Source organism: Chenopodium quinoa, unplaced genomic scaffold (assembly GCF_001683475.1).
Source record: "Chenopodium quinoa cultivar QQ74 unplaced genomic scaffold, ASM168347v1, whole genome shotgun sequence".
NCBI lineage: Eukaryota > Viridiplantae > Streptophyta > Magnoliopsida > Caryophyllales > Amaranthaceae > Chenopodium > Chenopodium quinoa.
In genome coordinates this window covers 3,263,200-3,278,074 of record NW_018744718.1, presented here as the reverse complement: position 1 = coordinate 3,278,074, position 14,875 = coordinate 3,263,200, and the positions used below count along the sequence as shown (strand labels likewise).

At 35.2% G+C, this 14,875-nt stretch overlaps 1 protein-coding gene and 1 pseudogene across 1 annotated transcript; both read right to left on the bottom strand.

Annotated features, from left to right (window-relative positions):
• Window positions 1-4,951: 4,951 nt before the first annotated feature.
• On the bottom strand, window positions 4,952-10,296 carry LOC110703137 (ER lumen protein-retaining receptor-like). Its single transcript, XM_021880886.1, has 7 exons — window positions 10,257-10,296; window positions 10,035-10,124; window positions 7,364-7,563; window positions 6,702-6,863; window positions 6,296-6,376; window positions 5,631-5,758; window positions 4,952-5,526 (listed from the first exon to the last, which is right to left on the bottom strand). The coding sequence occupies exons 1-7, from the start codon at window positions 10,294-10,296 to the stop codon at window positions 5,472-5,474; spliced, it is 756 nt and encodes a 251-aa protein (XP_021736578.1). The 3' UTR covers window positions 4,952-5,471.
• Window positions 9,551-14,552, bottom strand: LOC110703434 (annotated as a pseudogene).
• Between the last annotated feature and the right edge of the window lie 323 nt (window positions 14,553-14,875).

Below are 14,875 nucleotides of genomic sequence, written 5' to 3'. Positions count from 1 at the left end.
AAGTTAATAAAAGTCATAACAAGAAATGCACGGAACAATAGAGTATTCGACAGGCCGGCTACCTCTCAAGAACCGACTGCTGAGGCCACAGGCGGCCAAAAAGTACTCGTCGTAGAGCCATTTGAAGCTCGGGACGCAGTGCAGGGGTACTTGCTCTCGTACCCCTGAAGAAGAGTTCACCTTCGACTCTACTTTGAAGAGTCCTTTATCTAGGATCTCTTTCTTAGCCTTGGGGAGAACAGGAGGCATGCTGCGGCCGCCTGCAAGAAGGGGCGGATTCCTGTTCCACCTGTTGAAGCGCTTGTTCAGCTCTGTGTCTGAACTCTCAATGATAAGGAAGGTGCTCCGCCAGTCCTTCCATTTGTTTGCTTTACCTCTCGTCATGAGGTAGCCCCTGTGGCTCGTCAATTGATACTTGCCGGTACCGCCTGCCTTAGGGGTCCGGCTGAGGTAGTTCATGTGGGCGAAAGCCTCGAAGTTCGGCTCCACCCCGTGCAGTTCGCACCTGGCCACATAGCCGAGCACGTTTACCCAGGATTTCGGGGCTAACTGCCATAACCCCAACTCATACCCATCCAAGATCCGTTGAACAGCCGGATGTAGTGGGAAGCGCAGCCCAGCCTTGATGGCCGCCTCGTAGCAGCCAAAGCAGGCGCCATCATAACTGGTACCAGCCAGCCAGACGACTGTATCTTCTGGATCCGGCACGAACACTAAAAAGCCGGGGTCCATTGTGTGGTTTGCGATAAAGCTCTCCACTTTCTCTTGCATGGCCGTGATCCGGCCCCGAGGTACCGTGCAGTAGTAGGGGGTATTTTTCTCTCGGTGAGAGGCGGATGGCTCCGCCCAATCGTCCCCCTTCTCAACTGCGTGAGAAAGCCTCGCCTCTTGTAGGCGACTGTTTTTCTCTTCTGTGTCCAGAGAAGCATGGCCAGAAGAGCTAGACTCGGATTCGTCCTCTGACGAGTCCGAAGAGGACGACTCCTCCCCTCTCCCGGAGGGGCCCGCCTCCTCCCCTTTAAAAGGAGCAGGAGAGAATGTAGAATTGTCAACTGTAAAATGGGAAGGGGTCACTTTGACTCCTCCCTCAGAACTGCCGGCTTTCAAGCCGCTTTGTTTCACTTCCACATCTGGCGCCTGGTAAGATGTTTCACTAATCGGCACCCTGTGGGAGGAGCCGTCTGAGTTTGAGATCCTGGCAGTCTTTTTTGTTCTGGCCATCATGCTCTGCATAGACACAGATACAGTCGGACTTTGTATAAAGGGCAAAGATGGGTCCAGAAAAGGGCAGGCGACCCTCCTAGTCCTAGATTCAGCCGTCCCCGGTGACCGGCTGATCACTAACCTAGGTCGTGTCGTGTGTTTCCGTGGTGCCATTTCAAAAAAGAATAAAGTAAAGAGAAAATTAAGAGTAAGAGAACCGACGGTTACCTGAACGAGTGACGATTGATGAAGTTCTGAAAATCCTTTGCAGTCGGCTTGTCAGAGCAGGCGGTAGGCAGAAAGGGTCCAAAATGTCAGAGCAAGTTCAGGGGTACGAATGTTCTCTCACAAAGTTTTCAAGTGTGAAAATGACCGAAGTCAACACTCCTTTATATAGGCGAAGTGAGAAGGCGAAGGATCACTTCCAGAATTCAAAATTTTGGCGGGAGAATCTCTCGGCATCTCGCCGAGTGACACCTGTAGCAGGCCGTCGCCTGTTACAGGGCGACACCTGTCACAGGTAACACGTGACCAGTCACGTGCCACCTGTGAGGGGCAAATGATTAGGGGATTTTTCTCCCACCAATCGGAATGCGCCACGTGGGCCAATCAGGTCCTGCCAAGTTTCCCCCAGTTGGACCCCTCAGGGCTTGCCACGTGGCACACGCTTATTCGTCCACCCTGGACTTATTATGTCATGACACGTGGCATACTCCATGCCTAATGGAGAAGCCGGTCACCTAGGCCCAACTTCCGAGGGAAGCCCAATCAGCCCAAGGTTAACCTAAACCTAGATTGGCACGTTTCCCGAGGTTATAAATACCTCCCTTAATCCTGATTAAGGGAGATTACGCAGATTACACACATTAAACACTCTCACCTAAAGAGACCCAATCACTTTAATTTCCGCATTAATTACTCCTTAATCAAGTACTAACTTGACCGTCGGAGGCGAATCTCCAATCATCCGGAGCATCCGTTTGTTTTGCAGGTACAGGCGTCCGGTTCCAGTCTCGGAATTGTAACTCTCCCGCAGGACATCAGAAAACCCCGAAACAATAATATTTTATATGTTCATAATGTAAATATTCATACTAAATTTATGTTGTTCCTAAGTATTCTCATTAAGTCTGTTTATGCACATGTTCTCTTTTTTAAATGCATATGTTCATATTTTTTTAAGCATATGTTCACTTTTTAAATGGTTATATTCACTTTTATGGAAACCAATGCTTACGTTCATATTTTGAATTGTTATGTTTACTTTCTGAAATGCATATGTTCATATGTTTTATGTCTATGTTCACTTTCTAAAAAACCTTCACATTTAAGGGAACCTATGTATATGTTTATATTTTACATGATTATGTTCATTGATAAAAAAAATGCAGAAAATCAGATGAAATTGATCGAAGCTAAAAACATTTAATTCATTTGAATTCAAAAAATCAGATAAACAACCAATTCCATATTGTAAGGAATAGATTCAATTGTTAAATCGAAAAAACGAGAAAAATAGAAGAAAAAAATAGAGGAAAAAGGAATTAAAGAAGGAAGGAGAAAAAAAGAGTATGAAATTTTGAATTCAAAGATTCATATAAACCTTAATAAATCGAAATTAAAGCACACAAAATCGAAATTCACACAAAAATTCATACTTACTAACTACTTTCATGTTGTAAGAAACAAATTCAATAAAAAAAGTGTAAAAAAGGGGGAAATTAAAATAAAAAAAAACAGAGGAAAGAGAAAATAAAAAACGAAGGAGAAAAATAGAGGAGAAGAAAACTAATGTTCACTTTCTCAAAAGCTAATGTTCATATTGTGCTGTTGTTACACCTATTTCTAGGTGCATGAGTGTGCATCTAAGAATATGCGTATCCTCTTAACTCGGATTAGCGGACTAAACATTTTAAAAGTGAGCGGGGAAGAGTACGAGAATCTCCAACCACAAAGTGTTTCTAGTGGGGTTAGATCTCATAACCAAGCTTTGCCACTAGACAAAGCTATACTTAGTTTTTTTTTTTTTTTTTTTAATTTATTATTTTTATTTAATAGCTCACTCTAATTGTATGTGTTTTTTTAAGTATTACTCCGTATATTATAACAAACTAGAAATGTTTTACCACGTTATGATGGGATCAAGCCTTACTAGAGATAAATTGAGATGGGAAATTCCTTGCCCTTCTACCCCACTCTCAAATTGACTTGCCCATGCACTAATCCGAGTCAGGTTGGATTTGTGAGAGGTCCCGGCCCAATAAGACCTTTCTCCTTACCTATTTAAAAAATAAAAATAATAATAATAATAATAATAATAATAATAATAATCCCTACTTTTTTTAATTGCAACATTTTAATCATCACAGAATTTTATTTATGTATATACTCGTAGTTGATTTGAATTTGTTATATTTATACTTTATTATTAAATTAATAACTTTTTATTAATTGTGAACCCATATTTATAAAAATATTATGCTGATTTTTTTTATTTATTTACAGTTTTGTCACTTAATATGAAGGTGACAAAGGGAGGCTTTCTAGCTACTTAGGGTGCGTTTGGTTCGCTGGTTTCAGGAAAGGGAATGGGAATCATTCCCTTTCAACCTGTTTGTTTGCCACTTTTTCCCTCAATCATTCCCCCATTTCATTTTTCAAAATACCCCAAAACCCCTCTTCCCCATTCCCCACCCCCCCACTTTCCCATTCCATTCCCCACCCACCCTAACCCTAACCCTAACCCTAACACTAACACCCATATACGTCGGTGGTGGTCGGACGGCGACTGTCGGCGAGCACCGGGGAGTGGTCGGGGAGGCTCGGCGAGCACCGGGGAGTGGTCGGCGATGTGGTGCTGTGGTGGAGGAGGGAGATCGAGCGTTGGGGAGGGGGGCTGGAGCATCGGGGAGGGAGTTCGAGGTGGTGCTGTGGTCGGTGGTGGTCAGCGACCGTCGGCGAGGGGGGCTAGAGGGTCGGCGAGGGGTCAGCGACCGTCGGCGAGGGGGGCGCGACTGTCGGCGAGGGAGTTCGAGCATCGGGGAGGGGGGCTGGAGCATCGGGGAGGGAGTTCGACGGTCGGCGATGGGGGCTGGATGGTCGGCGACGGTCGTCGACGGTCGGGGATGGGTCGGCGACGGTTGGCGGAGTTCTGTGAGGGTTCGGCGGCGGTCGGAGCTGCGCTGTGGTGGTGGTGCTGTGGTGGAGGGAATGATTCCCTGGTTTTTTGTAACAAACAACCTTCCAAATTTTCCACTTTGCCATTCCATTCCATTTCATTCACGTTGTTCATTTCATTCCGATTCTCTTCTGTGAACCAAACAGCCCCTTAGTGTAATGGGTGCTAAAAAGTGCACTTATAGGGAAAAAAAGAAGAAGATATTTTTCTCCATATGGTCTACTCATTCTAAAGTACAAACGGAGTACTCCGTAATAGTGACATGACCAATTGATTCAATGCACAAGTTGATAGTATGCCAAGTTGATGAATGAACTTATGAACCCACCCATCTTAATTAACATTAACTGTATAAATCTATAATTGATTCACCTTGTTGCACTTGCAAGTTGCATAAATGCCAAATATTGTTTATTATTTCCTTCATTCTAAATTAGATGCAGAGTAAGACATTTCTTTTATCACGTTTACTTAGATAAATATTTTTAATAATATTATATAAAAATATTATAAATTAATTTTTTATTATATACATATTGAAACGAATCTAATAAGATATATTATAAATTATAAATGCTTCTCAAAATTTATTTAAGGAAATCATGGGAAATTATATTTGTGTCACCATTTCTAATATCTTGTACTACATTTTAGCTTTTCAAAATTTCATATCTCAATATGTATATACTAAAAAAAAAAAACACCGGTTTCTACCTAACAAGTTCACCCTGTACTTCATAAAAATATACGAGTATACGAAATAATATTGAGACCATGATATCCAGTCTATTATTTTGCGGCTTTTTGTGTGTAGAATTAGAAAGATCCTCGTTAAGTTCTTGGGTTAACCCGACTCTTTGATTGGCCACAACAATAAGACGTGTTATATATTTTTCTTTTTAACTTCTTATTTTGTTTTTTAGTTCTTCTTGTAAAAAAAAAATAAATAAATAAAATTGAGACCATGATATAGAGAAGCTTATGAGAATACTTTTTTTTAGCACACAAATTAAGCAGCTTATGTTAGGTGTACTTTACATAAATGGATGATATTGATGCTCTGTACATCTCTCATCATCATATCCAAATATCACACAACTGAGACAAGTGAAGGTAGCCTCATCAAGCGTCGTCCCTCCATCACACTGTAAAGTGTAAAATGATCATTATTAAGTTGATTTTAGATTTTATATTTTGTTCAAAGTAAAAAGATTGAACAATTTTAGCTATGTGTATTATACATATGTACCTCTTGACGTAGTAATAACAAAAGTCTGCCAAGATGAAAGTTTGAACTAGCTCAGCAAGAGGAGCCACTAGTAAATATAGACGTCCCCTCCCTATTTGTGTTAGGAGCGATCCCTTGGTGTCAGTAAGCTGTAGGTAACCGCAACATATACGGGTTAATATAACGAATATGAAGTAATCATAGACACGCAAATTTCAATACATCATACGTATACTCATAAAGTCATATAATGGTCTCCTTTTGTTTGAAATTAATTGTTATTATTGTATCCTAAGATTCCTAACCTCTCAATATACAGATTTTGTTATTTCAACATGGCTTTATTTAGAGATTCAATCAAAATCTAAATCTTTTACAGAAAATGTAACACATACATATAATACATGTGAATATGTGATACTAGATTATTATTATCGGATAAGGGACTGATTGAGGGAGTAGTTAAGTACAGTAAAACATTTAAGAGTATAGAAAATCATTTAATTCTCGTACACAAAAGAACGAATTAAACCATTCAATTCAGCAACAAAATGACTAATCACATGTAAATATTAATTAATCTCATGATAATTGAAAAGGTGGTTTAGAGAATGAAGAAATAACATAACGTTATTGATGGAGCAAAGTAAAAATAGATATAATAAGATGATGAATAGCATTCTGACCATAATAATCCAATTAGCGAAAGAGAAGAATCTTGCCACACCCAAAGCAAACACATAATGGCCAGTAAATGGTTCAACCATCTGCAACACAAATTTTAAAGACATAAGGGAAAAATGTCTAATTGATCATCATCTACATTAATGATAATATAGCCAATTAGGAAACTAGCAAAACTCCATATAATAATAATAATAATAATAATAATAATAATAATAATAATAATAATAACGATCAGTTCGAATTGAGCTTGATTACGTGACCATTAAACAAATGAAGTAATATTTTCTAGGAATTTTTATTTTTCATGCTCGTAGTTACATTTTTGGTTTACAAGTAGAGCTTTGTTGGTTCTAGGAAAATGTAACTTCTCGTGTTTTTTTTTGCTAGCTATATAATTGTACAAACCTTGGCCTTTTGTATCAAATGAAGCTGAGGGAGCACAGAAACGGCTTCAATTGTCAAGCCATACACATAGAAGAATCTCCTCACAAATTGAAATTGCTCCCTGAAAAAGTTGATTTGCCATGCAGGATGGCCTATCACCGCTACAGCAGCACAAGGCACCAACTGCCACCACCAAACATGTAGATCATGTTATTATCAATTGTAACCAAATAGATAAATCCTTTTCTACACTTTCGCGCTTGAAAAAACTTCATTTAATTTGGAACCTCTACTGCATATATCCTTTGTAGCATTTTGACTATTATTGTCGGTAACATACTTGATTATTCATATGCGTATCTTTTACTTCTTTTTAGAAATCTTAATAAATAGATGCAATATGATAATACAAAAATGACTAAATGAATACGAATAATTTTTGTATAACCGATAACATATTTTTTTTTTATTAGTGCAAAAGTCAACTTTATTCAGCTAATATAATACGATTAGAGAAGTACATACTCTCTAACTCCTCTTTTCGCCTCATTTAATTGTTATATTATTGTCATTTTTTGGTGGAATTTTTATGAGACGGAAGGATTATAAATTTTAATAATTAAAAAAATTGCGCATTTGAATTAAGAACAAATTAAATATTTGTATAAGTTGTATCTACTTACCACATAATACAAACTGAAGTTGTCAAGGCCTTGCATGTAGGTGTACTTTAATTTATAACGCATCATATAGATCACCCACATAGTAGATCCAAGAGTTATAGTATCAAGTACAATATTTATATTGCGTACTAGCGTAAAATGGCTTATAATTCTTATGATTAAGAATATCACTGTAAGTTCTTGAGTCTTCAATGATAGACCTGTTAAAACCAACAAGGATCCATTAATGCATATGTATTTCAATTCAATCCATTAATTTCTTTATTAATTATTAATTAAAAGTAAAAAGAGGAAAGTAATTTTAATGGTAAAAAGCCAAAAGCCAATACTAAAAAGCTTAATGCTGTGTTTAGTAACCAGCTTATTTAAGCAAAATAAGCTTATTTGACCAATATTAGCTTATTGACGCTAACATAAATAAGCTTATTCCACTAAATAAGCTCTTTTACAAAATAAGCTCTTTTATAAAAAGCTCCTAAAAACAAAAGGAGCTTTTTCAAATAGCTTATTCAATTATTATGATGAAATGACACTTATACCCTCATGTGCTTTAAAATCCTATATGAACTACCTACCCCACAATTAGCTTATTAGTCATTTCACATATTCAATCAGCTTTAAACAACCAGCTATTTACCAAACACTTTTATACAATCAGCTAACAAAATAAGTTAGTCAAATCAGTTAATACAATCAGCTAGTCAAAATCAGCTAACACAATTAGTTTTAGCTTTCAGCTTTAAGCTTTTCACCAAAGAGGACCTAAAACTAACTTTATATTTTTGGCGAAAAAACTAACTTTTTAGCCAGCAAAAAAAAACATTTACCAAACACTTTTTTTGGCTGTTTGACCAAGATGAAAAACCAAAAGCTAAAAGTTAACCAAAATCTCAAATAGGGTAATTGGACAAAGTTGTTAAATAGTGTATTAGTATGTGTGATGTAATCAATTTGGAGTATATTCATTTAGTTATTTATGGGACTTTAGATTATTATTTTCGGATCAGAATTAAATCTCAAATAGGGTAATTGGACAAAGTGAAATGTTAGGTTACACACCAAGCTTTAGACTAGTACATCACTTGAGTAAACTTTTTATTTAAGGTAAATTAGGCTTATCTAATAATGTCATACATATATACTATCTTTCCCTTGTTATGCAATTTCAGTTCACCTTAACTCAACAAAGACCCACCATTTTTTCCCACCTCAACGAAGAACGATATAAATTGCTAATTATATCTTACATTTTCACATATCCCACCATTTATTTCCTAAATCGTTATGCTCAAGAGATATAGTTAGGGAGTACTTGAGCAACTATTAGAAAGTATGTCATGTTACTTGATTAAATATGTCATGTAAGAAAATCACAGCTTTGAGCAGGATACACGTCAATGTATTAACTGAGCTATGAAAATACAATGTGTTAAGTCTGACTTTTTTCAAGTAACACCAATATTTTTGTTTTTGGTAGCTCAAGACTTTCAAGTGACAAAAATATCATAATGCTCATAAATAAATAAGAAAAGGATAATTTACCAATTACTATCGCAAGTTAATACCACTTTGTAAATTACTACCGCAAGTTAAAAAAGTTGTGAATTACTACCGTAAATTTTTTTAAGATGTTGCGATTACTACCAAACCCCCATTAAACCCAACTATGACGTAATCCCTTTAATCCATGTTTGACCATGGTTAAGGGCTTTAACCAGCCCCAAAAAACCTGGTTAAGGGCTTTAACCCATGTTTGACCATGATTAAGAGCTTTAACCATGGGTTAAAGTGATATAATGACGTCATAGTTGGGTTTAATGGGGATTTGGTAATAATCGCAACATTTTAAAATTTTTTGCGATAGTAATTCACAACTTTTTTAATTTGCGGTAGTAATTTACAAAGTGATATTAACTTGCGGTAGTAATTGACAAATTTTCCATAAAAAACATTGTCAATGGACATATAACTTTATTATGTCATATATTACTCATATATGTGTCCATCATGTAATAAACAATAGAATTTTGATAAGTTATTGTCATCCTTTTATGGCTTTAAAGTAATTATCATTGATTTAATAAAGAGTTGAAATTAAACTATCCTTCATCTTATTATCAAGATAATCTCATAAAAAGAGTAGTTCTTTCCTTTTCTTACATAATTAATTAGTTACATGCTCCCGTAGTAAGTAGAGTCGAATCCATGTACTAAAGGTGGGTAACTGTATCAAATCACGTAATCTAGAGGTTAATAATTGATTTCCTAGATAGGGAGAATCGTAACAAACAATAAAGAAAACTAATTTTACATCATTCAAGTACAAATTAACAAATCTAAATGCATAAATTTAGTAGCCAAAAACACCTAAACACACCTAAAACCCACCCAAGCAAAAAATATACATACACAACGGTCACAACCACAGTTGAAATAAGGTTCTACCACCACAAAGGCAAAGTGGCAACCAAAGGAAAGAGATGACTACTTCACCCACTTAAGGACATCTAATGGAAATCATAACAAAAAATCTCATATAGAAGTGAAGACAACGACTTTTTTCTCTTTCAGTAGATTTTTGTTGTAGTTTTTTTTTTATGCAAGGCTAAAGATCATCCGCGGAGGATATACATAATGTAGGCATTTTCTATAGGAGAGTACATAATCTTGCCAGTATAGTTAACAGAAATCAGATGATGACTTCTTTGTTGACGATTTTGAAAAAGTTCGAAATCTTTAAGTCTACCAGACAGAGCTGAGACTGAGAGCATACAAATATGTCTTGGCTGTCACATATACACAGAGAATATGGGAAATACAGTCTTATGCTTTACCTCTTCATTTTGTTGGTTAGGGGACCGGGGAAGGGGCAGAAAGCAAGAGTTTTACAAACTTATGTATCTCCATATATTTACTGCTGCAGCTCTCAGCATATCCTGATCTTACACTAGCGAAGGTAGTCTCATCATGCGCTGTCCCTCCATTACACTGTATCGTAAATTCCATGAACAGGTAAAAAAATCAGTGCAAATCCTTTGATCAGATATGACAAAGTGTAATTTTAACTAACAGCGTGACAAATGACACTTGAATAAGGAAAATAAATCAGTGCAAATCCATTAATCAGTTATGACAATGCAAGTGTATTTGAACTAACAGCATGACAAATGACACTTGAAATAAGGAAATTTTTTTTAGTGCAAATCCATTTATTAGTTATGACAAGTGTAATTTGAACTAATAGCGTGACAAATGATGGGAGTTAGAGGCAGTACTGCAACAACAGATTGACGGATATAAGCATTATTGAGGAGTTTGTATACCTCTTGACGTAGTAGTAACAAAAGTCAGCCAAGATGAAAGTTTGAACAATCTCTGAGAGAAGAGCCACTAGTATGTAAAGGTGTCCATCTCCTATATGTGTCAGGATTTCTCCCTTGCTGTCAATAAGCTGTACGTAGTTTCATCATATATGGTCAGTCAAAAAACCGTAGACAAGTTTCAATACGACATATTATAGAGCATACTAATCCTGCAAACTAGAAATCATTCATCAATAAGTTACCAATGTGCTACCGTGATTTTCCTAAAACAGTGATTCAGCAGATCAGAAGAGCAGATACTGATAATTTTCTGTCTTAGGTCAGTTACTTGTGTGTGCATTTCATTGCGGTGAGAAATATGCGAAACATTCCAAATGATCAGAAGTTAGCATATATACACAATCAACATTAGTTTAATGCAATAACAAGATACCTGCCCATTACGGAGCTGGGGCTTGGGGCAGGGGAGCCTGTGTGCTAATTCACAAAAGATTATATGGTAGATTTGACAGGATCCATGATAGTGTTTGAATTAAATAGGCAAGTAACATACGCGCCAGGGGAACAAAAAATAGGATTTATATTCGAGAGCATCAAGTTATTTAAGTATTCTGCCAATCATAGATTTCAATGTCTGCACTCCTTATATTAGTATGAATATGAACAACAATATAAATGCCATAGTAATCTCATGAAAAGGTAGGCTATTAAATAGAACACTTAAACAGTAGAATGTATGATTGAATGGGTGTATGCTGACCATAAATATCCAATTTGCGCATGAGAAAAATCTTGCAACACCCAAAGCAAAGACGTAATGAGCAGTAAATGGTTCAACCATCTGCAACACAACATTTTTGAAGATGTTAATATGGAAATTAGAGAATGCTACTAATAATGCGCTTAAGCAAAATGATATGACAAAAAACTTACTCTCATATGATTAGATTGTAAACCATATACAATTACTCTTAATAACATTGACGATTCAACTATATATCAAACTCATATTAACATTCGTAGGCTACATGCCAAGAATCGAATATTGACACAACTTGAGACCAGTTTTTGCATGATAGACAGCAAGTAGATCATCATACTTTCGATCTTTTGAGTTCAATACTATTCAACTTGTGGCCAATTTGTTTACCTACATACTCAAACATGCTTTGCTAGAAATGTACAGCTCAATTATGATCAGTACATGATTCAACTCAACTCACTATCATTAACATTCCAAGTCCTAATTCACACTCTTACTAAAACAAAAAAAAGAAATTTTATGGTTTTCATCCAACATATGAAATGAGCTTGTTTAAGAGACAGAAACATTATAGAACATATTTACAAAGTATCAAAACTAGGAAAAGTACTACTAACCTTAGCGTTTTGTATTAAATGAAGCTGAGGCAGCACCGAGACAGCTTCAATTGTCATAAGATATACAAACATGAATCTTGAGATAATGCGAACTTGCCATCCAGGATGGCCGATCAATGCAACAATGGCACAAGGCACCAACTGCAAGCAGTAACCAAAATCTGTCATTATCCTTCATGCTATATATGTTCTATACTTAAGGTTAGTAGAGGAAGAGAACAAGAAGGTGTATAATAGTGGCCTAAATAAGAAATCGACAATTGGCTTACCACATAATACAAGGGCATGTTATCAAGCTCTTGCAAGTAGGTGCTCTTCAACTTATACCGTATCATGTAGATCACCCATAGTGTACATCCAAGGGTTAGTGAGTCAAGTACAACATGAAAATCGCGTAAGACACCAAAATAAGCTATGATTCGCATGATTAAGAATATAGCGGTTAGCTCCTGAGTCTTCAATGATAGACCTGTAAGATGATCATTATGGATATAATTCATAAATATATATTATTAGAAGATTATGTTATATATATAAAGCTGCATGATTAAGACACTAATTGTACAAGATAAAGATACACTTTTTGTTAGAAATTTATTTAAAGTGTAGATGAACAAAGATTATTTGATTCACATTTATGTGTCTTTGCTTGTTAATTTTGAAGAAATCCTGAGAATTTCTACTAATTTACTAAAGGTTTGGTCAAGACTCTGCTATGCCTCTATCTGGCGTAGTCCCTAAATTATAGGTCACATTTGACTTCGACGGTCAAAACATAAAAATCACCGTGTATAAAACATTTAAACCTAATTAACTATATTCTCTTTACCTATTTTTTACCAATTTTACTGTTTTTTTTTAAAACTACCAATTTACCAAATTTACTGTTTATTGAACTGGGGTAATTATAACACAATGCTGTAATTAACATTATAATCTATCTATACTTAGTATTTAAAAAAGCAAACCAAAAAATACATATATCATCATTCTATTACACTTCCCTATTTTATTCTTCAACCTAACGTGCTACATGTCATTTTACCTTTTTTTTTATTTTTTATTATACAATTTTTCTTCACTCTTTCATTAAATACTTCATCTTCATCTCCCCTTTTTAATTCAAACTTTTTATTTTCTCTCTTTGATTTTAGTCACTCGATCTTCTTTCTATTAAGTCTCATTTCAAATTAAAGTCCCAAAATATTTATTTCTTTAATTATGTTTTTAGTTACATATTACACTCATAATTATTTATTGGTATTTCCTCACTCATCTCATGCAATTTTCTATGAACAATCCGTGCATTGCACTGACCAGAAGGCTAGTTATAAATAAAGATGTAAACTTTCTACTTTTCAACAGCTACTAGATAAAGTTGATAAGCCAAAACAATGACTCACAAGTCACAACTCAATGTCTTAAAAGTTAACATAATGATCTCTGAAGTAAAAATTCTAGTATCGCAACCCTTAATTATAATAAATTATTACCATATATTTTCTATTTGTTTAATATTTATTTTTTTGGATCCAAAAACCCTCATATATAATTTATGTTTAATGAAAACAAGTTCAAATTAGTTATTTTGAAAATAGACATTGACACGAATCAAACAAAATTTGATACAAGACGAGCATATATATTAATTCGTTCTTATACACTTATCGAAAGAGTATATCAATAAAGATTCCAAACACGAGGAACAATTAATTAAAAAAGAAAAATTAGGCAAAAGTTGGTGCAATTAAAAAAAAAAAAAAAAAAAAAAAAAAAAAAGGAAAAAGGAAGTACCTGAACAAGTTTTGGTGATAGATAACTTGTAAATCAAAACTAAAAGACCAGCTGAATGAGCAATTTGACTATTTGAGTAATAATAAACAAGTTATTTTGTCCTTTGACAAAAACCTTGAACAAAACCAGCAACATAATTGCTGCTATCACTCCCATGGTGACTTGCTCCCTTACCGATCGGCTTCGAACCCATCTTCCTACTCGCTTCACCGCCGTCGGTGTTAGTGTCGCCGCTCTTTTATCCCCCATACTACTTATTCCGGTGGTTTAGGAGAGAAAGAGTGATCAAAGTTGGTGTACTTTTTGGAAAATTAGTTGATTTGGTTAAGTGAAACACTAGAGCTTATTTAAGCTTAGTGTGATTTTTCTTTGTTGTGGTGAGGACAACTGACTACTGAGTAATGAGTATGATGTTGGAAGTGGACTACGTTAATATACGTGACATACTGAGTAAGTCATAAGATGACACATGTTTGTTATTCCCAAGTTGATAGGTTTTGATTTTTGATGGGACCTATGGACGTACAAAATATTATGGGACGAATATAGTAGAGGAAAAAAATGTCTAATTGTTGCGAATAATATGTAACGGAAGTAGTACTTTATTCGTCCCATAATATTGTTTTTGTTACTCTATTTTGGAGATCTAAAATGTTATTTATTATTATTTTTTTTAAATAATATATAAAGATTATTATGCTCTTACTTTTTTAAAAACTTTTTTCATAACTTTTTAATTTTCCTTTGATTTTGCACATGTTTTGTATTTTTTTTTCCAGTTTTTCTCTCTAACTTTTATCTATAATTGTACTTTCACTTTTATTAACGTACTTCATCTACTTGCCCCTCCTATTTCGTAAATACCATGAAAAAACACAAATAAGAACTATATTATAGGATAGAGGGAGTAATAATCTATTGAGGTGTGTACACGAATATATATATAAAAAAAAAAAAGTAAAAAAAAAAATCGATTATTATTAAATGGAGGTAGTAGTATAAAAGTGGGTGGTAT

Coding starts and splice junctions, on each gene's coding strand:
- LOC110703137 (XM_021880886.1), bottom strand. CDS start 10,296: ATGCTGAGAGCTGCAGCAGTAAATATATGGAGATACATAA. Junction 10,125..10,256: donor AAATATATGGAGATACATAA/GTTTGTAAAACT, acceptor GTATGCTCTCAG/TCTCAGCTCTGTCTGGTAGA. Junction 7,564..10,034: donor GATTTCTGTTAACTATACTG/GCAAGATTATGT, acceptor TGGTTTTAACAG/GTCTATCATTGAAGACTCAA.